General features: G+C 37.2%; 1 protein-coding gene across 1 annotated transcript; it reads left to right on the forward strand.

The window, feature by feature from the left end:
• The first annotated feature begins 3,405 nt into the window (after positions 1–3,405).
• On the forward strand, positions 3,406–20,690 carry CSRP3 (cysteine and glycine rich protein 3). The gene is made up of 6 exons (XM_087719119.1): positions 3,406–3,559; positions 8,808–8,952; positions 12,404–12,575; positions 17,216–17,348; positions 18,049–18,142; positions 20,554–20,690. Exons 2-6 carry the CDS (start codon positions 8,841–8,843, stop codon positions 20,625–20,627), a joined length of 585 nt encoding a protein of 194 aa, XP_087575245.1. The 5' UTR covers positions 3,406–3,559; positions 8,808–8,840; the 3' UTR covers positions 20,628–20,690.
• Positions 20,691–21,511: the final 821 nt, after the last annotated feature.

The following is a 21,511-nucleotide window of genomic DNA, read 5'->3' on the forward strand; positions in this document are numbered from 1 at the left end:
TATATAATTTAATGTTTATTTAATCTATTTCCTTTAAATTAATAATTGAACTTGATTTTTAAAAAGTTTTCATGATAAATTTTCAAATGATTTCATAATCAGTATCTTCTGTCTTGTTTGTTGTATTGTTGTAATACCTCCCCAAATTTTGTTTCTAGATACAAATATTGTGAGTTCAGCCTGAAATCTCTAGGGTTTGGGTCAGTGGTGGGCTCCGGATCCCGTTGCAACCATACCAGTCACAACGGGGCCCGGCATCCAACACATGAACGTGCGCAGTATGCACATGCGTCCTTACCTCTTGTGATGCCTCCGTGACGCTCCAGCTGCTGGGCGGAGTGTCGCGCAGGCTCTGTGCGCTCTGTGCGTGTATGTGGAGGCGCCGAAGAGCTCAAATACAGGTAAGGAGCTCAAGCGGGTGGGTGGGCACTCCGGAACGGTATCCGGTGCTCCAGGCAGGCACCGGTACATCCATACCGGGGCATACCGCCTGTAACCCACCACTGGTTTGGGTAGTCAGAGTTGGTTTGGGACAATTCTATGGATGATTGGTTAACTATCCGGGGGGGGGGGTCAACATGTTGTAAGTAGAACAACTTGCCTCCAGAAGTTGTGAATGCTCCAACACTGGACTTTAGGAAGATGTTGGATATCCATTTGTCTGAAGTGGTGTAGGGTTTCCTGCCTAAGCAGGGGGTTAGACTAGAAGACCTTCAAGGTCCCTTCCAACTCTGTTCTAGTTGAGTGTCAATAAATTGTAATAGCTTTATGAGTTATTTCTCTCATACCTTGTTTCTTTAACTCCTGCAAATTGTCCTTATTGTGAATAGGAAAAAAAATGCATTAATTGCAGTTTGTTGCCATATTAATGTAAAATTAGCTACAGATCAAAAAGTATTTACTTGAAAGTTACTATTCTGGTTCTGGCTCCTAAACAGAAATGCCCTAGGAATTTCTCTCCCATTTGTGTTGTATGACTTGTATGACTACAATATGTACTTTGGCCTTGATTGATTTCCTTCTGCCTATCATAACATTATTAATTTTCTAGTTTGGTTGAGGTTTTTTTAATGAAGATATATGATCTTGTGACTGATGAAGTCATTTTTGGAACTGAAGAAGTTATTTTTGATATGCTTCTTTCAATCATTTGTATGATTATGTGTAATCTGCATATTTGATTAACTCAAATACAAGTAGTCTTTGACTTACAACTGTTCCTTTAGTGACTGCTCAAAGTTACAACGGCACTGAAAATGTGATTTGTGACCATTTTTCACACTTACGACCACTAGTAACTTAACAACTGCAGTGATTCACTTAACTGTAGCAAGAAAGATAAATGGGGAAAAATTCATTTACCCATACTTCACTTCATTTATGGTCGTAAATCAAGGACTACCTTTATCTGCATCTGACACTTTCTATCATTCTTTAAAGTCTGTATGTCCATTTAGGACTATAGTATAGATGATATTATTTAGGTACTTATCTGTTTTACTTGGGAAAAAGATGTATTCTGCTGATTCTTGCTACATTGATCACTTGCATAGTGCATTTTGTCAGCTGAAATGTTATATCTGATGCAAGTAAAAAGACTGTCCAAGTTTGGAAAATATATAAAAAATTGTCATATACTCAAATATTCCTAGATTGATAAATAAATAAAAATTAAAAGAAGAATCATATATAACTAGACAACTTGAACTCCTTAAAGAATAACTTAATTGCATATACTGTATTTTTCGGAGTATAAAACGCACCAAGATTTTGAAGAAGCAAATTTTTAAAAAAGTTTTTGTACTCTGTAGACCTCGCAAAAACGCCCCGGGTTTTTTTGTCAAAAAAGGGGGCATGCACAGCCTTTAGGAGACTTATAGAGTGCTCCTGAGGACTGTGTGTGTGTGTGTGTGCGTGCGCAAAAAGGCTATGCGTGGCCATTTTTGCAAAAGGGGCAGGGTTTTGGGGAGGCCAAAAATGCTGTATTCAGTGTATAAATAACCCAGATTGAGGGGGAAAGGTGCATCTTATACTCCGGAAAATACGGTAGTTATATGATTTCTATTTTTTGCTGCAATTCTTTGTATTTGGGTTCAGGAACTCACTGGGCTTGTTTTGGAGTATACATACAGTATATGAGATTATTGGGCTAAAAATTACCTTTAAATGTACATTTAAACGAACAAGAACAGATGCATAATCCTTAATAAGCCTATCAGATACAATATTATGTTTACAGGGAGATTCCAAAAAGACATTAACCCTCTCACTTGGATTCTCTAATCCAAGTAGATTGTAGTCAGATCACTGCTAGAGCCAATATATAACCAACATGATCAGAAGCCAGTGTCATCCTCCGTAAATATCTGTAGGAGATGACCAGTCTTGAGTCCAGGGGTCAAGTGTGTCACCGGTCTCGAGTCATTTCACATCCACAAGAGATCCAAGTCCAGCCCACCTTGAATTCCGTAACACTTATCCACCACCAATTTGCTTTAAATGTTAGCAGTTCAGATTCCTGTAGAGAGCTTTAGTGTGCAATAAACCTATTTATTCCTTTCAACTGCCTGGATTCCAGATTTCCTGCGCTTGACAATATCTGTCTTCTTTCATTGTTCCTACTATGGTAGTCAACATGAGTAAATATGAACTAAGGGAGACTTAATGATTCTTCTTAACTCTTCGAATATCCCTGCAGATGCTTCTTAATAGATCACCGAATGATCCATTTCATTTTGGAATTAGACTGCACTATATTTCATTTTATTGATAAGGTTACATGACTAATTCAGTAAACTACTACATTTAGTTTAGGCTTAATTTATGAGGCAAGATGATGCTCTCCAGATGTTTTGTACTTGTCTCATACTATTTGTCATGCTGCCTGGAGCTGAGGGAATTAAAGGGTATTAGGTTGCCTCACCTGTTTTAATCTGTCATTATAAACATTTAGGCTCTTTTTTCTTAAATTGGTCTCCAAGAAGCAAAAGAAAAACAACAACACCCCTTCCCACAGCCTTTGATTAAGCGGAGACGTGGCAACAGATGACGAGTATCATCTCTGGGTGTTAAAAATGATCAAGGTGATATTTTTTTTCTATTCAGTTTGGGTGGATGACAAATTTCTACATGGTCTTCATATAATGATAGTATACCATAGTTACAGCTTTTCCGCAATGAACCTTTTCTATAGCTGAGTGGTCTGTCTAAATACATTTCATTTCTTTTTTAAGGATCCAGTTATAATTGACACAACTCAGCTTAGGCCAGGGGTCCTATTGATTCATTTGATTTCTTTTTGTCTAGATGACTGCAGTTGGAAGCATTGACTGTAATATGAGGGGCCCACATTGTTCTGCTACTTGGTCATAACTGATGTTCAATCCAAGGCTTTGTCACAAGTTATTTTAAGCTACCTGATAGCAGTATCATTGCTCACATACCCCTGTCCCAACTAACACAGCCTGCCTCTCCCGGAAAATATTTAAAGTCAGCCGGATCTTGGCTTGGTCTCTTCAAAAAGATAAAGAAGACAAGACGATACATACATTTCCTTCTTGTAAGTATTGCTAAGAAACAGTAAGGGGTACAGTCTGCTATTGTTTCGTGAGGGTGGTTTTTCCACATGGAGAGAAATGGATTGCTAGAATTTGTTTACTATTGTTGCAATTATTTTTTTCGCAAATCTGGAAATTTTGAATTTAACTCCTCCTCCCCCAAAAAACCCCCATCCTAGTGCAGTGGTTCCCAACGTGGGCCTCACGCCCCCCTGGGGAGCAATTTTATTTTTAATGGGGGCAATTTAAACCTTGTTTAAACCAAGTTAATGGCCTTTTAGGCTTCCTCCGCGTGAGTAGTGTTCACTTTTTGAGTAAAGTAAGAATTATATGTCAAGGGGGGCGGATCAGGATTTTAGAGATGCTTAGGTGGGGCATGGCCAAAAAAAGGTTGGGAACCATTGCCCTAGTGTAATGGAGCTCTTGCTAGTAATTTCATTTAATATTGCAGTCTGGAATTCCTTTAAATGAATATATCTATATGTATGTATGTATGCATGTGTGTGTGTGTGTATATATATGTATATGTATATGTATATGTGTGTATGTATGTATATATATATATATATATATATATATATATATATATATATATATATATATATATATATATATATATATATATATATATTTGTTGTATTTGTGCTGATAAATATATATATGTTGTATTTGTGCTGTATTTGTGCTTTGTACAAATGTACAAAGGCAACAGTACAAAGGTAACAGTAAAAAATATTGGGTTTCTGTTGTGATGGATTCTTGTAATGGAAGCAATTAGCTTCCTCCCATAATTGGGGCATACCAGGGGTTGTGACACTATATATATATATATTCACAATCCGGAGAAATCTGAGAACTAAATCCAGTTTGGTCTAGTATTTAAAACACCCAGCTGGAAACAAAAAAATGAGTTCTTGTCCTGCTTCAGGTTGGTCTTGGGCTGGTCGCTCTCTTGTAGTCCAACTTACCTCACAGGGCTGTTGTGGGCAAAACAGGAGGAGAAAGAAGGAAGACTGGATGCTAAAACAAATGAATGGTTGCAGGAACTGGGAATGTCTAGTCTAATGAAGAGAAGGGCTAGAGGGTGACATGATGCCAGTCTATAACAAAGAAGAGGGGATTAACCAATTATCCAAATCACCTGAAGACAGGACCAGATGTAACAGATGGAAACTTATCAAAGAGAGATCCAACCTAGAACTAAGGAGAAAGTTCCTGACAGAACAATTAACCAATAAAACAGCTTGCCTTCAGAAGTTGTGAGTGCTCCACTGGTGGTCTTTAAGAAAATATTGGATAGCCATTTGCCTGGAATGGTATAGTGTCTCCTGCTTGAGCAGGGGTTTGGACTATAAGACCTCCATGGTCCCTTCCAACTCTAATTCAGCATGAGTTATCTATTTAAAAAAAATTAAAGGCAGGATTTTTTTAAAAAAATCTAAAAATTAACCCACCAAAGCAAAGTAACAGCAGCTAAAAATACTGATCTTGTTCCACCTAGAAATCTGCCAAAGATGCTGGAAAGCCGAATGCTTCAGGTAGTTTTTGTGCATTTCTGAAATAAAATAAGATGAAAAATCTCCATAAACTTCTGCCTCAATATACTATCATTCCAATATTTTAAATTGGGTATGTAATGTAACTCATTTTTGTATTATTCTTAGACATAATACTTTTCTCTCTAGCTCCCTTTTTCTGTGACAGCAAGATGGCAATTTTTAGGAGCAAATGCTAGGTTAATCTCAATGCAATTTCTGACATCTTGGACTTGATTTTTTTTAAAAAATCTTAATAGTGTTTTGGTCCAGTGTCAGTTAGATAAGCTATCTCTTAGGGGAAAGCTATAATAAGAAAGGGACTGGCTTGCCAAGAGGGTTAAAGATGGACTGAGCCAGAAGTTCAGAGTAACCCAACTGATCATAATGTAACAGACTGAGGCTAGAAAATATGACTCACCAAGACATCAAGAAAGCAGTATGAGCAATGCAGGTCCTTTCTATGGTACATCTGAAATAAAGGACGAGGAAAAGGTCGCTGCTATATTTTGAGTCTTATATTTGCTTGCTGAATCCTACTAGCCAACCTCATTATTGTCCCACAGAATTTTTTTCTGAGTGGATTTAATGATAGGATCACTCGAACTTAGAAAAGCAGAAGGCGAAGATCCCCTTTTTCTTCCAATGAATCATGGAATATCTGGAATGCAACATGGATGACAATTCAAATAGCATTTGAGTTTATTTGTATTTTTCCAGGCAGGATGGAATACCAACATTTAAAATCTGAAACGAGACTCTAACCATTAACTAGAGTTAATATTGTTGATGTTAGTGTGTTTGTGTATGTTGTTAGCTTTCCAAATATTAATAATAGCTAGAGTTATTTTTTTAGCTCCTTTTTGTGCCATTTGGAAAATCTAGCTTATTGATCATATTTCATACCAGTGAGAGAGGAAGTAGAGATCTCTTTCCTTTAAACTGAAACACATTTTCTAATTGTATTTGGCTCAATCTACTCAACTGCCCAGAATCTAGAACAAAGGGAAAGATTTGGTTCATCTCACCTTTGTCACTGATGGTGTGCTCAAAAAAGTGAAGTAATAAAAACAAAACAGCAAATAACAGGAGCTGAATATGGCTGAATATACGAAGCTGTCATGTTGGACTTTATTAAAAGACTAACCTAATTGGAAGAGCTGGATGATTTTCAGATAATTAAGTGAATAATTATCTAATTAATTAATTAATTAAATTAATAATATACAATTGTGTTTTTTAGAGAAAATGTCAAGTTAGCTAATGAAAAAAGTATCAACAGTATTGGAACAGATTTTTCTATTGAGGTTGTGGTTTCTCCATCTGAAGCTGCTTGATAAGAGTCTGGACAGACATTCTAAGTATAACCTATTTGCTTTAAGAAGTTAAGAACGTTGCATTTCCTTCATAAATGTATTGCTGTCCTTGGAATTATTACTAAAAAGAAGGAAAGGAAAGGGGAATGCAACAAAAACAATTTCAAACTGATCCAAATAATAAAGCATTTTCTTAAGCCCACTGCTTTCTTATTCTCAGTTCTACACCCAGCAAGTGCAATCAAGTTAAATGTATTCCCCTCCTCTCACCCTTTTATCTATTTTGCATTCTTCTCCCTCTTGATCCACCTCCAACCTCTTAGACTTTTAATCTCTGACAAGAAACATTTGATGAGATAGGAGGCTCTTTTGATAAGTGGTAATCAAAGCACATACATTCTCACGTTAGAATTTCTGAGCAGAGATTCTAACATGAAATATTTGGGCCAAGGACCTTTAGCACAAAGATAGCTCATCAGAGTTGAGCAGCCATTTATTAACCATTTTAAGCCAGATTCAGATCCACCCCAACCCTTTCTTTGCATATGTATCTGCTTTCCACAGCTGTTCATTGCAACTCTTCTTTTGTGCTGCTATGTTTCTAGGACAGGCAACATTTGCTTTCTAAAGTCTGTGATGCCATTCTTAATTGCCTGTGTGAACAAGCTTTGAATGCCGGGGCTAAACTTTTGTTGTACCATATTGCAAAGCTCAGATTTTCAAAGGGAGGAAATTTACACATTTATTTGTGGAATCTGAAAGGATGTGCCTCTGCAATACATTATCAAATGCTACACTGCTTTTCTAACAACTCAGGGAGACCTGGGAGCATGAGAGGGATTTCTTTTTAACTTTGGTTGCTGAGCAACAACACAAGTGAGCTAAAATAAAATAGCATAGGAAAATAAGAGAGGAGGCAATGAACTAAAGAAAGAAAAGAGTCACACTTTAAATATATAGCAGCAGAGAATAAAGCCAAATGTCGTGTTAAAGGAGAGCACTCCCAAGTTGCAACACAAGTATGCTTGCCCTCATTTTGTTATTCTTGAGCTTATACTTATTTTTATTAAATGCACATGATGAAAAAAAATACCTTATTGATATTTGAAGGGAAAGCAAATGCTTCTTCCTTCTCTTGAACTGAAATAGGTATTTCCTTTTCAGAAGGAAAATACTTTCAAGGTAATTTAATTAAAATGGGATACAGCTAGTTATTGCTAAGCATAGGAATAATTCCTAGATGTTTTAAATACCTTGATCTTTCTAAAGAAGATCCACTCGGCAAAAGGATAAACTCAGTAGGAATAAATACCATTTAGGTTAAGTATGAAAACCCCACAGTGCTGACAGTAATTGGAGCAACAAGAGATCATATCTAATGGTTGTGTTGAGAACTCAAGGAGATTCTTATATCATGAAAGGCTGCTTTGTAGAAGATATTACATTTTGTGTCATGCAATTTATTATTTCTTTAAAGGCTTAACTAGAAGATCTCTATAGAGCCCTTTTGGATTGAAGCTGAAGTGCACTACAAAATGAAACAGAGTCTGGGAGTTCTTCTGAGAATTACAATTTTATTTATTATTGCATTGTTTTGTTGTCAGGAATAGTCAAGAGATGTCAGTGGGATCTCCTGCCGTAGGTGCCAAAATAACCTTGCCTTTCATGCTTCTTGAAAGGAAGATGAAACTATTAGATTTGTCTCAGGTAGCAAAAGGTTTTCTGCCACTAACCCAATGCACACGTTTTTACAGTGGCTATAAGTTCAAGATAGTGACAGTGCTCTGTTCTTGATTATTGTCTTATCTGGCTCCCCACCCTCCCCACTATTAAACATCAATAAAGATTTTCCAACCCCCAATTCTTCTGTGTGCCACAATTTTCTGGAATGATTATTCCAAGAGGCATCATGACAGATATATAAATATATGTGGCGGCACCCAGGAAGGGTGCAAGAGGGTCTCACCTGTTTGGTAACTTTCACAATCCTTGAGGATTTTTATCAGCTATTTTTCATCCTCTTCTTATTTTTCAGACTTGGCCCTTCATAAAAGGTCATAAATTTGGGAGATTCTTGCACTTATGATTCATCTCAATTCCCATAATTTAAATTGGTCAACCAAGCCAGAGTCAAACCCTACATTTTTACAGGAACCATCCTGGGCATGCCATATCGTGACTGCATCAAAGAGAGAGAAAGAGAGAGAGAGAGAGCATTCTTTTTCTCTGTCATCCGGTGGTTGTCTGAAGGTTTGCAGCCCAGACATGGTAGTCCCAACTGACAGCTCCATTATGACACAGCTGGATAGCTTGCACAGCATCATGTTAAAATGTTTTAGTATAGCACGCTTGAGGACTAATTTCTGCTAATTATGCTTCATTTATTTCTGGATTTAAAGGTGCCAGCTGAAGCCAATTGAAAAATATCAAGGATGCCAAATTGGGGAGGTGGAGCCAAATGTGGTGCGTGTGACAAAACAGTCTACCATGCTGAGGAAATTCAGTGTAATGGGCGGAGTTTTCATAAGACATGTTTCCTGTGCAGTAAGTTCATCTATGTTTCTTCTTTCACTAAATAATTACAGATTGTTATTCCTCATTGTGACTCCTGGAACAATAGCTAATATCCTTTATTTCTGCCTACAAAAAGAGCAGCTAAAAGTAATTATTGTATTCAAATGTCATATTCATGAATGAATAAATACTAAATAATAAATCAATCATTGGTTCTTACAAAGTTTTCAGAAACTTATTTTATAGTGCTTGAGAGAAAATCTTTTACCTAGCCATAACATCACTCAAGTGGATTAACTCATAGAGCATTAAGTCATAATATTAGCAATAGTAATAGCACTTAGACTTACATACTGCTTCATAATGCTTTATAGCAGTTTCTGAGTCTAAGTGGTTTACAGAACATCATATTATACAAGGGTGAAATCAATTTACCTTCGCCCCTGGTTCACAAATGTGAGCGCACGTACCACCTCTGTGCATGCACAGGACCTTCTGCACATGCGCAGAGCATCAAAAACGGGATGTGAAGACATCCTGGCGGGTGACGGAGCCTCCTGCTACCACTGCTACCGGTTCATGCGAACCAGATAGAACTGAACTGACATACTGTATACGTGATAGTTCTATACTGACATCTCTGTTGTGTTTATGAATAGTGTTACGTTGGATAACATAAAGATTCCTTCTGGGAGAAACAAGCTTGTATTCACTATTCAAGTCAACTAGAAGTTCTACACTGTAGCTCTCTCAGATCCGGGATGAGTCCTCCAGAACTCCTCCAAAAATTTACATCGAGCACTAATTTTAATATGACAAAAGAAATATTTATTTATTCAATTTATATGTTGCCCATCTTACCTAGAAGTGTCTCAAGACAGCTTACAAATATTATTAGATGCATGGATGTAAACATCCTATATGTACTTAATTTTGATTTTCAATACCATTAATATTGTTTTTCTCCCGGCCTTCCTCATTTGAAAGACCAATGAATGTCTTGCCATAAGAAAGATTGTAAATTACACTGATAGAAAATAGATGTTCTTTTCGTTCATGGGTCTGATAATTGGTTAGATGTCTCTATCCATGTTAAGAGTAGGTTTTGACTGTTGAAGAAATAATCAGTGTTTTTGGAAGAATGAAGAAGAATAAGGAGACTGAATAATCAACATTGACATAAATTATATGACAGCATAACTGGTAAAATACCTTTCAGTCAGTCTGTGCTAGGATCTATGAAGAATCCAGATGTTGCATATCAAATAAAAATCAGCATCAAATCAATTGGAGAACAGGGTCGACTTTGATAAAAGAATAATTTAGCAAGCCAAAGAAGGGGTTGGAGGGACCAGAACCTGCACTATATTCTTTCCAATCTTTATAGAAAAGTGGTCATTTTAATGTTCAACACAACTTCTCCTTTCATATAATTGAAACTGACATCCTAGTGGCTAGAACAAGGGGAAATGGTTTTAAAGTACAAGAGAGTGGATTTATGGTGAAACATTAAGAAAAGCTTCCTGTCTCTTAAGTCCATGATCAGTAATTGGTTTTCTCAAAATAATGGTCTATCTACGGTTCACACCCAATGGATGGCTGTAGATCTGATTTATTTCCTTAATACCTTCTTTGAGTTGACAGCTGAGAGCAAGACAGCCTCTCCCTTTCTGTCTGTGTGTTAGATATACCAAAAAGAAGTATTTTGTACAATGGCTTTTAATGTGCAACATTAGGCTTTATTGTAGAGACTTTTAGACTGCAACTGCATCCTCATTATCTGGGAGTTAAATTCTTATTAAACTTAATAGACCATACTTCTGCATAAAAGGCATCAAGGTTGCTTGGTTGGTTGCATTATATGTTTACATTATTTCCTGTAGCAAATGTTTGTGAGCTAGTTTGTTGTTTAAATTGTTAGATGATTTTATGGTGTTCACCCAGCTTGAAGTATAATTAGTAGGAAAGTCATATAAATAATAAATGGCCTTCAGTCATTAATTTTGTAGAACAATGCTGGCAGACAACACAGCCTCTCCTGTGTGTGGGGATTCTACCCCTTATGATGTGACTTGCTGTCATTAACACCTCTGATTTGTCCAAGTCAGTTGTGACTTAAAGGGCATCTGTGGTGGCTGTGTGGCTCAATCACAATTTGTCAACTTCAAACTACTTTCTGACAGATGAGTCTTCTCAGCCAGCAAGGCTTTGGAGCCATCTGTTGCAGCACAGACCTTCTATTCCAAAGAGACCAGAAATAGAAGCATTTTATCTGCTGGTGGAGCCATCCCTTAACAATTCACAGAGCAAACGCCATTATCTTTTCTTCCCAGATGAGAATGCAAAATTGTCAAGGAGGAAATTCACAAAATCACAACGTTATTTCTTCAGAGAGCTCAATTTTATCTGTCCCGATTCACTTCAATAATCAACTTTCATTTGTGATCTTAATGCACTGGAGAAAATGTATTTGTAACATCTGTGAATATCTGCCTTCCTATCCTTAAGACAAATATGAAACATTTGCAGTGGCCTTTGTTAATTTTGTAAGCGAAGGATGTTATAGTCATATAGTTAGCAATACTATTGCAATATGTCAGAATAAATCTTATTTTTGTTCCATGGGGATAGTGGTGGAATTCAGAAAAGCATTACTTCCCACAATTGTGACCCAGACGTAGCCTGTAAATATACATTGCCAAAAATACAAATAAAGCTTAATTTGCATTAGACTTCAAAGGATCTATAAGTATTCAAAGCACTTCACATAATCTTAAGGAACTTTGTAATGGTGTTTTATAAGGTCGGAATTCGTCATGACCTTCACTTCAAAGCTGGATAGGCAGACATGGTTTATGGCTGGTGCGGGATATGAAAGAGAAGCTGTCCCATGCATAATCTTTATTATAATGCCACACTTGCTCAAAGTGTGTTTTCATTTGGGAAATGTTCTCCTCAAATAGGCAAACTTAATTTTCCTGAGCTTTGTAGAAGATCCAGGTCCAGTGGGCACCCAGATTTCGTTTCCTTTGGAGAAACGTATCACCAGGGATTTAATAGCATTTCTGTAATGCTATTTAGTTATAAATCTATGTGCAGCTAGGCATGGCTTAAAGTTGCAACAAAGCACTCAAGTGCATAAGATCAACTCTACAGAAACAGACCTTAAGACTTTCTGAACTCAAAGCTTCCTATCCTTGTCACCATCAATGAATTCTAGCTTTTATTCTTCTTTGTATGATACCCTTCTCAAGGGCTGTAATGGTGAGGGAAACAGTATTTTCCATCCTAGTTTTTCTGGACCCATGATTGCTTCTCATTTCTCTAACAGTAGATGAAACTAGTTTATATTGCCTTTGATTATTATGTAGGGAAACTTTTCGTATCTTCATTTTCAAACTTCCAATGCAGAATGGTAAAATTCAAGTGTCTCCGTTTGCAGATCAGGACCATAACATGTGTTTTCGTCTTTCTTTCTTAGTGGGTTGCCGAAAAGCTCTGGACAGCACAACAGTAGCGGCTCATGAATCTGAAATCTACTGCAAAACATGTTATGGGAGGAAATATGGCCCCAAAGGAATTGGCTTTGGGCAAGGCGCCGGTTGTCTCAGCACGGACACAGGAGAACATCTGGGGCTGGATTTACAGCACCAGTGAGTGAAATTCTGGGTTGTTTTATAATTATAGCTGTGGTTGCATCCAGTTATTTCGCTCAGTTTCCATAACAACATGTTGGAGAAATAGTTATCTGGTTGTTTTTCTTTAATTGCTACAATCATTTTCCTAAAACCATTTTAATGAGCCTTGGTCCTTCAGGAGTATTACTTTAAAACAATTAGACTTAGTTCTTCAGGAGTATTACTCTAAAACAATTACCTATTCTATTGGGCAAAGAATATTTCCTTTACATGGCATCAGAAAATGAAGCCTTATTTACACATATTTTAAATTTTGTAAAAATAAATAGAATCTAACTTTTAATTCTTTGAGCTGGAGGCCAATCCCTCCTGACTTCCAGAGAACTGCATGGTATCACATAGCTGAATATTACATTAATGGTAATTACACAATGAATGGAATATTATTATTATTATTTATTTGATTTCTACTCACCTTTGCTTTGTATGGTGGTGTAATTATGCCCTCTCCTTAAATTATCGCAACAACAACCTTGATTACTTTGTCCAGTCACATTATCCTGAAGTTTCCCTCATTCTTGAAGTAGTCCCATTACAATCTGCTGATTACTTTCCTTCTAGGGTAGAGTGATCCTATTAATTATAAAGTACAATCCAGAGGTTGTATTCAACCAGTTCTGACAGGTTCTTGCGAACCGGTAGCAGAAATCTTGAGTAGTTCGGAGAACTGGCAAATAGACTGGCCCCATCCCCACTGCCTCCCAGCTGATCTTCTTTTGTTGCCTTAAACAGGAGAACAGAGCTGGAAAGCAGGTTAGTGGGGTGGGGAGGTATTAGGGATTTTGCAGTAACCTTGCCTGCCACACCCACAGAACCAGTAGTAAAAAAATCCCACCACTGGTACAATCCTTTGTTTCCAGAAGGCCTCCTTTATATTTATATATTTTTCAAAAACCAACTTTTGTCCTTTATTCCAGTCATTTAATTTTTACAAAACAAATGTACTGTTTGATACACAGTCTTTCTCATTTGTATGAAACTGAATTTTCTTTCTAAAATAGTTTTACATATACTGCTTGTTTTAAGGCATTTTATTAGAATACTGTATATACTCAAGTATAAGCCTAGTTTTTCAGCCCACTTTTTGAGCTGAAAAAAGCCGCCTCGGCTTATACTCGAGTCAGTGAAAAATTTGCCCGAAATGGAGGAGAAAAAGGGGCGGGGCCATGCCGCTGGGTGACACTCGTGAATGGCCCAGCGCCCCTGAGTTTCCCCTCCCTCTGTGTCAGTTTGCCGCGCAGCGTGCACCGCACCATCCCCCCTCCTCACGTTCTAATGTAATGCAGGGCTATCTTACGATTCCCCTTCCTCCCCCTCCTGCCGCTCTGCAACGATGTCCCACCTCCTCCTTGTTATGGCAAGCAGCCACATAGCGATGTCCCACCTCCTCTGGTACAGTGATCCAATGATAGGAATCACTGTGCCATGTGTCATAGGAGGCGGGACATCATCATCACAGCGGGACATCAGCATCATGAGGTGAGTGAAGTATTTCATTGAATACACCGGTATTGTGTGATAATAATTTGTTATGCAGAGCAAATTTTTACAATGGCTACTGTATATTTAATGGGCACAGGCAGGCTGTATATGTTATTCAATGGGCAATGGCATTATTGGTATCTATTTTTATTTTTGAAATTTATCGGTAGCTGCTGCATTTCCCACCCTAGGCTTATACTCGAGTCAATAACTTTTCCAGTTTTTTGTGGTAAAATTAGGTGCCTCGGCTTATATTCGGGTCGGCCTATACTCAAGTATATACGGTATGTAACTTTTGTAAAGTTTTTCTTGGTTTTACTGTTGAATTTGACTTTGTAAAACAAAATTATCAACAAAACCAATTTTTTCCTTACAAACCTTTCAAATTAGCCCTCTTTTCAGATTTATCTTTTTCCAAGAAAACATGGTCACTGTACTCCATGCTGAAGTAGAATATTTGTTTTGAGTAACTAAGATTAAGCACTACCTGCTGCTCTATAAAGTTCTATGTTCATATTTCTATAATATAAGTAGAAATAGCAATAGCACTTAGACTTATGGACATTATACCACTTCACAGTCCTTTACAGTCCTGTCTAAGCAGTATACAGAGTCAGCATGTTGCCCCCAACAATCTGGACCCTCATTTTAGCAACCTCGGAAGGATAGAAGGATGAGTCGACCTTGAGCCTGGTGAGAATCAAACTGACGAACTGCAGGCAACCGGCAGTCAGCAGAAGTAACCTGCAGTACTGCATTCTAACAACTGCACCACCACAGCCCTAAAGACTGAGAAAATATCATCCTAATTGCAATAAAGCAACAATAATAATTTCCAACGTTAATATAAGGGTGGTGGTTTTTTTAAAAGTTTTCAAACTGTGATTTGAACAATTTTTTCTGGATATCCATATGATTTATAATATCTTGTTTAATAATAAAACAAGATTTAGTTAAAAGCAAATTATCTTAATATAGGACTCCTTTGGTGCCTACTCCTTCATTGGAAAAAACTTACAACCCACAAAGCAATGTGCATGTATAGATATGATCCACACATTCCATTGTTTCTTTGTTCAATTGTTTGTTTTCTAGGATCTTCTTACTGCTTAGTTTTGTAATATGCTTGGCAGTAAAACCAATACACACTACAAATTCTACATCACACATCAACCATTTATACCTTGAATGTCTCAATAAAGAATATTTATAGCTCAGGATTGAAATAAAGGGTCCTTGGTGCTCTCGGAGCTTGGTTGTTTTCTTGCAGATATAGAACACCAGTGCTAGCAAACTAACACCAACCTTAAGAGTGCACCAAGGACCCTTCACCTTGAATGTCTGTTTAGAGAAAATGATTTTTACCAGTTTGTGGTAAACTGATAAAATATGAAAGGCGCTTGTAAGGGCAAGGCATTCCAGAGTATAGGGTTCAATATGCTTTTGTCCCCTTAGCACTTAGACTTATATACCACTTCATAGTGCTTTACAGCCCTCTCTAAGTGCTTTACAGCCCTCTCTAAGCAGTTTACAGAGTCAGCCTATTGCCTCCAACAATCTGGGTCCTCATTTTACTCCCCTTAGATGGATGGAAGGCTGAGTCAATCTTGAGCCTGGTGAGATTCGATCTGCCAAACTGCAGGCAGCAGGTGATCAGCAGAAGTAGCCTGCAGTACTGCACTCTAACCATTGTGCCACTGCAGCTCTTACCATCTTAATATGGTACTTCTTTTTACTTACAGAAAGATATTTACAGAAAGATATTATTTATTTACAGAAAGATATTAAAGGGATCAGGAATATTTAGCAAGCAGAACACTTCCTCTTAAAGAATTGGTCTTTACTCTTAACCTTTTCATTTATGCATTTGTGCTGTCTACATACAGATTCGAACATATCAATTGGAGTAGTCCAATCAGGAAAACCTTCCTCACTGGAACTGGATTGGGGAGAGAAGTGGCATGGTGGGGAATGGAATAGAGACAACAGAATCCAAATTCGGAACCTCTGGCAATAATTTCTTGCATTGGATTCTGTTTAGATCAGGTTAATCTAAAATCATCTCTCCAAAAACATTTGTCCAAGGATATTCAGATTTCTATATTGTGTTTTTTTTTAAGTCTAAGCAATGCTACCAATCAGAGAGAATGTATGTAGCTCAAGGTTGAACTGAGCTCAGAGAATAGTTCTCAGTACCAAGGACCCAAAGAATGAAGAATGCAAAGGACAAGGAGATTATAGGCTATCTCAGGAAAGGAATTTAGGACATATATTTGGTGGGTGCGGTGGGATTGGAAAAGGCTTAAAAAGATTTCCAAATACTACAACAGTGTATTGTTCCTTCTGCTTTCTAACCTTGACGCAGACTAAACAATACGGTGTGTATTGTAGAATTACAAAAGCTGTGGACATTTATCACTATCAATGTGGCAGATTTGAAGGTTTATTCCTCATTTCTTTTGAAATCTGCAATAACCATAATATACATGGTTCTATGACATTACCCTTATTATAGTGTATGTCTTTTATTCTGAAATTTCACCAGGTATCTTTGTTTTTGAATGGTCCGTTTTATTTCTCTAATTCTTTTACATTTTATCTGTGTTAAATTTGTAGCTATGGTTAATTGACAGAACCTACAAAAATCTGCATCGTAATATATTTCTTATTCTTCAAAATATAACACTTTTTGTGATTTTGTTGCCCAAACCTTTCTAACCATTAAAAATAGTTACCTTTATATTTCTATTATTCTTTATATTTATCAGGATATCTCAAAGAAATAGATCTTCCTCTTTTACTTCATGCTGAGCATGAACAAATTGAACATTCTGCTATAAACTCTGGTCAGCATGAACTCAGCAATTGTGTTTTAAAGAACCAGCCTGACAATAAATTCTTTAGAATACATAGTTCTTACGTAACATTGGTAATATTGGTTGACTCTATTAAAAACATAAATGTTCTCTCTCTCTCCCTCCCTCCCTCCCTCTTTCTCCCTCTCCCTTCACCTCTCCTTATTTGATACATTATTTGTCAGGTCAGATATCAGGTCAGGTCAGTTAATCTTTGAGATAAAAAAGTTAATATATGCTAAACCTTTTTGCCACCAGCTCACCAAAGCCGGGTCGTCCGTCTACCCCTACCAACCCTTCAAAATTTGCCACAAGGTTTGGAGAAGTAGAAAAATGTCCTCGTTGTGGAAAGTCAGTGTATGCTGCAGAGAAGATAATAGGAGGAGGAAAGGTAAGAAATCTATGAAATATGTTATCACAATACACAGTTACTATTAAAAACATTTGGCTGACAGCTATCACAAACCAAGAATAATTAACAACCTTCATATTGTCACATGCACAGTAGACACAAGATTATGATTCCCAACCTATACAACACTAAAGAGAATATGTTGATATGCCAAGGATTATGCGGCAGAAAGACACATTTGTCTTCTTTCTTTCACATTTTAAAATGACACGTCATCCTGATTTTGCAGTTGATAGTCTGACTCTGATCTGCTTGAGGCAACAATAATTACCCTTTTCCCTGAAAATAAGACCTCCCAGAAAAATAAGCCCAATCGGGCTTTTAAGCGCATGCGTTAAAATAAGCCCTCCCTGAAAATCTTGCAACACAGCAACAGCGATGAGATGACCATGCTCGGCGCCTCCTGCACCTCAAAAATAATAAGACCTCCCCGAAAATAAAGCCAAGCGCTTATTTCTGGGGTCAAAAGAAAATTTTTGTCTTATTTTCGGGAAAACATGGTACTATGATTTTCATGTGTATTCAGCATAAATGTACTGTCTGAAGTCCAGATTAGCTTGTGAAAAGTAAATTAAGATCAGATAATCTTTCTCTTAATTTATGAATAGACTGCCAAACAAAAACCTTGCTTTGCAAATACTTTATGTGAGTTAATTCCTTTTTTTGTCTTCGGTTTCAGCCTTGGCACAAGACTTGCTTCCGATGTGCTTTTTGTGGGAAAAGTCTAGAATCTACAAATGTTACAGACAAAGATGGAGAGATTTATTGTAAAGGCAAGTGTAATATGTAAAATATCATTTCAGAGAAACATTAGCATGCAGACTTAGACTATGCATGTTGAATTTAGACCCTTTTTTTTTTCAAAGTATCCAATGAAACTTGATTCTTTCAAAGATTGTGGAGAAGGATAGATCCACACATCAATGATAGATTCATCATTTTCATACCAAATTCAATGAAGAGCCAGTCTGGTGAAGTGATTTAGACATCAGGCTAGAAACTGGGGATCATTAGTTCTAGTTCGGCCTTAGGCTCAAAGCCAATTGGGTGACCTTGGAGCATTCACTACTCCCAGCCCCAGGAAAGAGGCAAGAACCCTTCCAAATTCTTGCCAAGAAAACTGAAGTGACTAGTCACCAGGAGTCAACACTGACCTGAAGACAAAAATAATACAGTAGATTTTTAATTCCATATTTTTGCTAATTAACTATGAATAAAAATAGCAGATGCAGATCCAATTTGTCCCTCATTAACATTTGATCTTCTTTCCCATCTGAGTACTGTACCTTTCTCCATGTTCTTTAAGCAATGTAATGTCTCTAATATTAGCTTGATACACATTATGAGTTGAGAAAGGGCAATGCCTTGTTTATGGCTTAATTGGTTGTGTGAGCCCAACCAAATTTGGTCGGATCAAGAAATAATGGTGAAGCAAATCAGTGTGTGGTATGATGTCTCACAGCTGACAAGCCTTTGGTCATGCAAGTAATCATGCTAGCAAAAAATGACATAATGATCATGTAGTCAATCCATGAAACTCCTTGTGTGATAAACATTTGCTTTAAAACCTGTGTCATTTTGCTGAAATGTTTTTTTTAAATAGAGCTACAAAAATTCAGGTGGAAGCAAAGAGATAAGAGTTCTTCAATTCAGCTGTCTTAATACAATACAATACAATACAATAGCAGAGTTGGAAGGGACCTTGGAGGTCTTCTAGTCCACCCCCCTGCCTAGGCAGGAAACCATATACCATTTCAGGCAGATGGCTATCCAACATTTTCTTAAAGACTTGTAGTGTTGGGGCATTCACAACTTCTGGAGGCAAGCTGATTAATTGTTCTAACTGTCAGGAAATTTCTCCTCAGTTCTAAGTTGCTTTTCTCCTTGATTAGTTTCCACCCATTGCTTCTTGTTCTACCCTCAGGTGGCTTGGAGAATAATTTTACTCCCTCTTCTTTGTGGCAACCCTTGAGATTTTGGAACACTGCCATCATGTCTTCTCTAGTCCTTCTTTTTACTAAACTAGACATACACAGTTCCTGCAACTGTTCTTCATATGTTTTAGTCTCCAGTCCCCTAATCATCTTTGTTGCTCTTTTCTGCACTCTTTCTAGACTCTCCACATCTTTTCTACATCGTGGTGACCAAAACTGAATGTAGCATTCCAAGTGTGGCCTTACCAAGGCATTATAAATTTAATTTAATTTAACCACATTTATATGCCGCCCAATCCCAAAGGAATCCAGGCGGCTTACAAAAATAAAGAGGAAAAAAAAACACATAACGAACACATAACAAAAGAAAACGGTTTAAAATAGCAACACCTCATACATTCATTCTAATCGGGGCTGGACCTCAACAGTGAGGTCAACAGCCCCAGGCCTGCCGGAACAGCCAAAGTTTTACAGCTTTCCTGAAGGCCATGAGAGTGGGTATGATCCGGATCTCTGGGGGTAGCTGATTCCAAAGAGTCGGAGCAGCCACAGAGAAGGCTCTCCTCCAGGGGCCCGCCAGCCGACACTGTCTGGCTGACGGCATCTGAAGGAGGCCCAATCTGTGGGATCTTGCCACTGGGAGGTATGTGGCAGTAGGCAGTCTCAAAGGTACTCTGGCCCTAAGTCATGTAGGGCTTTAAAGGTGATAACCAACACCTTGAATTGCGTCTGGAGACTAAAGTGGTATTAACACTTCACGTGATCTTCATTCTATCCCTCTGTTTATGTAGCCTAGAACTGTTGGCTTTTTTGGCAGCTGCTGCACACTGCTGGCTCATATTTAAATGGTTGTCCACTAGGACTCCAAGTTCCCTCTCACAGTTACTACTATTGAGCAAGGTACCACCTATATTGTACCTGTGCATTTCATTTTTCTTGCCTAAATATAGAACCTTACTCTTCCTGTGGTCATCTAAATTTTAGAAAAGCAGATCTGGTGGCCCTGTTTGCACTTACAATGATGTACTAAGTTATTATGCCTGCTTTAAAATCTGCACTACATGGAGACAAGGGTCAAATAAAGGAGCAACATGGAGTTATATAGGTTATATATATTTAGGTGTATTTCAACATGGTACTGTTCTCAAAGCTTTATAGAAAAGTTGGGTTTTATGAAAGATTAGATAATGTTTTGTGTTGGCAGGCTTATGAAAATAGTTAAATCTATCATTCCTTTCTTTGTTTTACAGTTTGTTATGCAAAGAATTTTGGCCCTAAAGGAATTGGATTTGGCGGCCTCACTCAAGTTGAGAAGGTGGAATAAGATGCCATGTTGAGATCTCATTTAGGCCTATCTAAATAAGTAACAATAAAAATTTAATTTCTTGTTGTGGGAAATCATTTTTGAAAAATAGCATTTCATTCCTGAGCAACAGAACTCCCCAACACTGAGATGTGGACTGTACATAAATAATTTCTGAATCAAAATTCTGGTTATTTTATCAAGATAATTACACAAACAATCCTGACACTGTTATTTTTACACTTGTGCTAATTAAGCAAAACTCAATTCCTATTCTTTATCATACAATATATGAAACATCAACCAAGTGAAGATGGAACATGAAATATAGGCATTTGGTTATGATTTGTCAGAATGATAACATACTTTAATAAGTCTACCTGCAAGTATAATCTCTATTATTTTTTAAATTTAATCCTCTCAAAATTTTGATATCTTTGTTGGGAAAAACTGATTGGTTATTCCATCTTTAAGCATATTTTACTGAAGACAGCAGTAAATGTGCTGTGCTGCATAAAAGAAGTGTAATTAAATTGTGAGCACTAAGATAAAGCATTTCATTCATCATTTCTCAAATTATTTTACACAGTACGCTTTTTGTCATTTCACTTAAACTTTGCACTTATTCAAAAATACAGTGGTAATCTGCATTTATCTGAGGTAATTTTTATTCTGTTCCACTCTGGCATGAACTTCAGGATGCACCAGATTTGTACTGCAGGTCAAATTTTCCATAAATGTGATGTGCAATAGTAATGCCTAGCAGAAAGATTCATAGTCAATCTTCTATTTTCTGTTTTTACATGCATTAGGTAATTTTTTTTTAAAAAAGCCTGACGTTACTGCATATGTTGTTCAATGTCAGTGACTATTATATTTTCCTTTAAATATTTAAAGCCAGTAAT

This window comes from Thamnophis sirtalis, unplaced genomic scaffold (assembly GCF_051295495.1).
Source record: "Thamnophis sirtalis isolate CommonGarterSnake01/CBP01778 unplaced genomic scaffold, rThaSir2_p1.2 scaffold_1, whole genome shotgun sequence".
Classification (NCBI taxonomy): domain Eukaryota; kingdom Metazoa; phylum Chordata; class Lepidosauria; order Squamata; family Natricidae; genus Thamnophis; species Thamnophis sirtalis.

Excerpts from the sequence above, each read along its gene's own strand:
- CSRP3 (XM_087719119.1), top strand. The coding sequence starts at position 8,841 with ATGCCAAATTGGGGAGGTGGAGCCAAATGTGGTGCGTGTGACAAAACA. Across the intron at positions 8,953-12,403 it reads TAAGACATGTTTCCTGTGCA|TGGGTTGCCGAAAAGCTCTG; the intron begins GTAAGTTCATCT and ends TTTCTTTCTTAG. Across the intron at positions 12,576-17,215 it reads GGGCTGGATTTACAGCACCA|CTCACCAAAGCCGGGTCGTC; the intron begins GTGAGTGAAATT and ends TTTTGCCACCAG.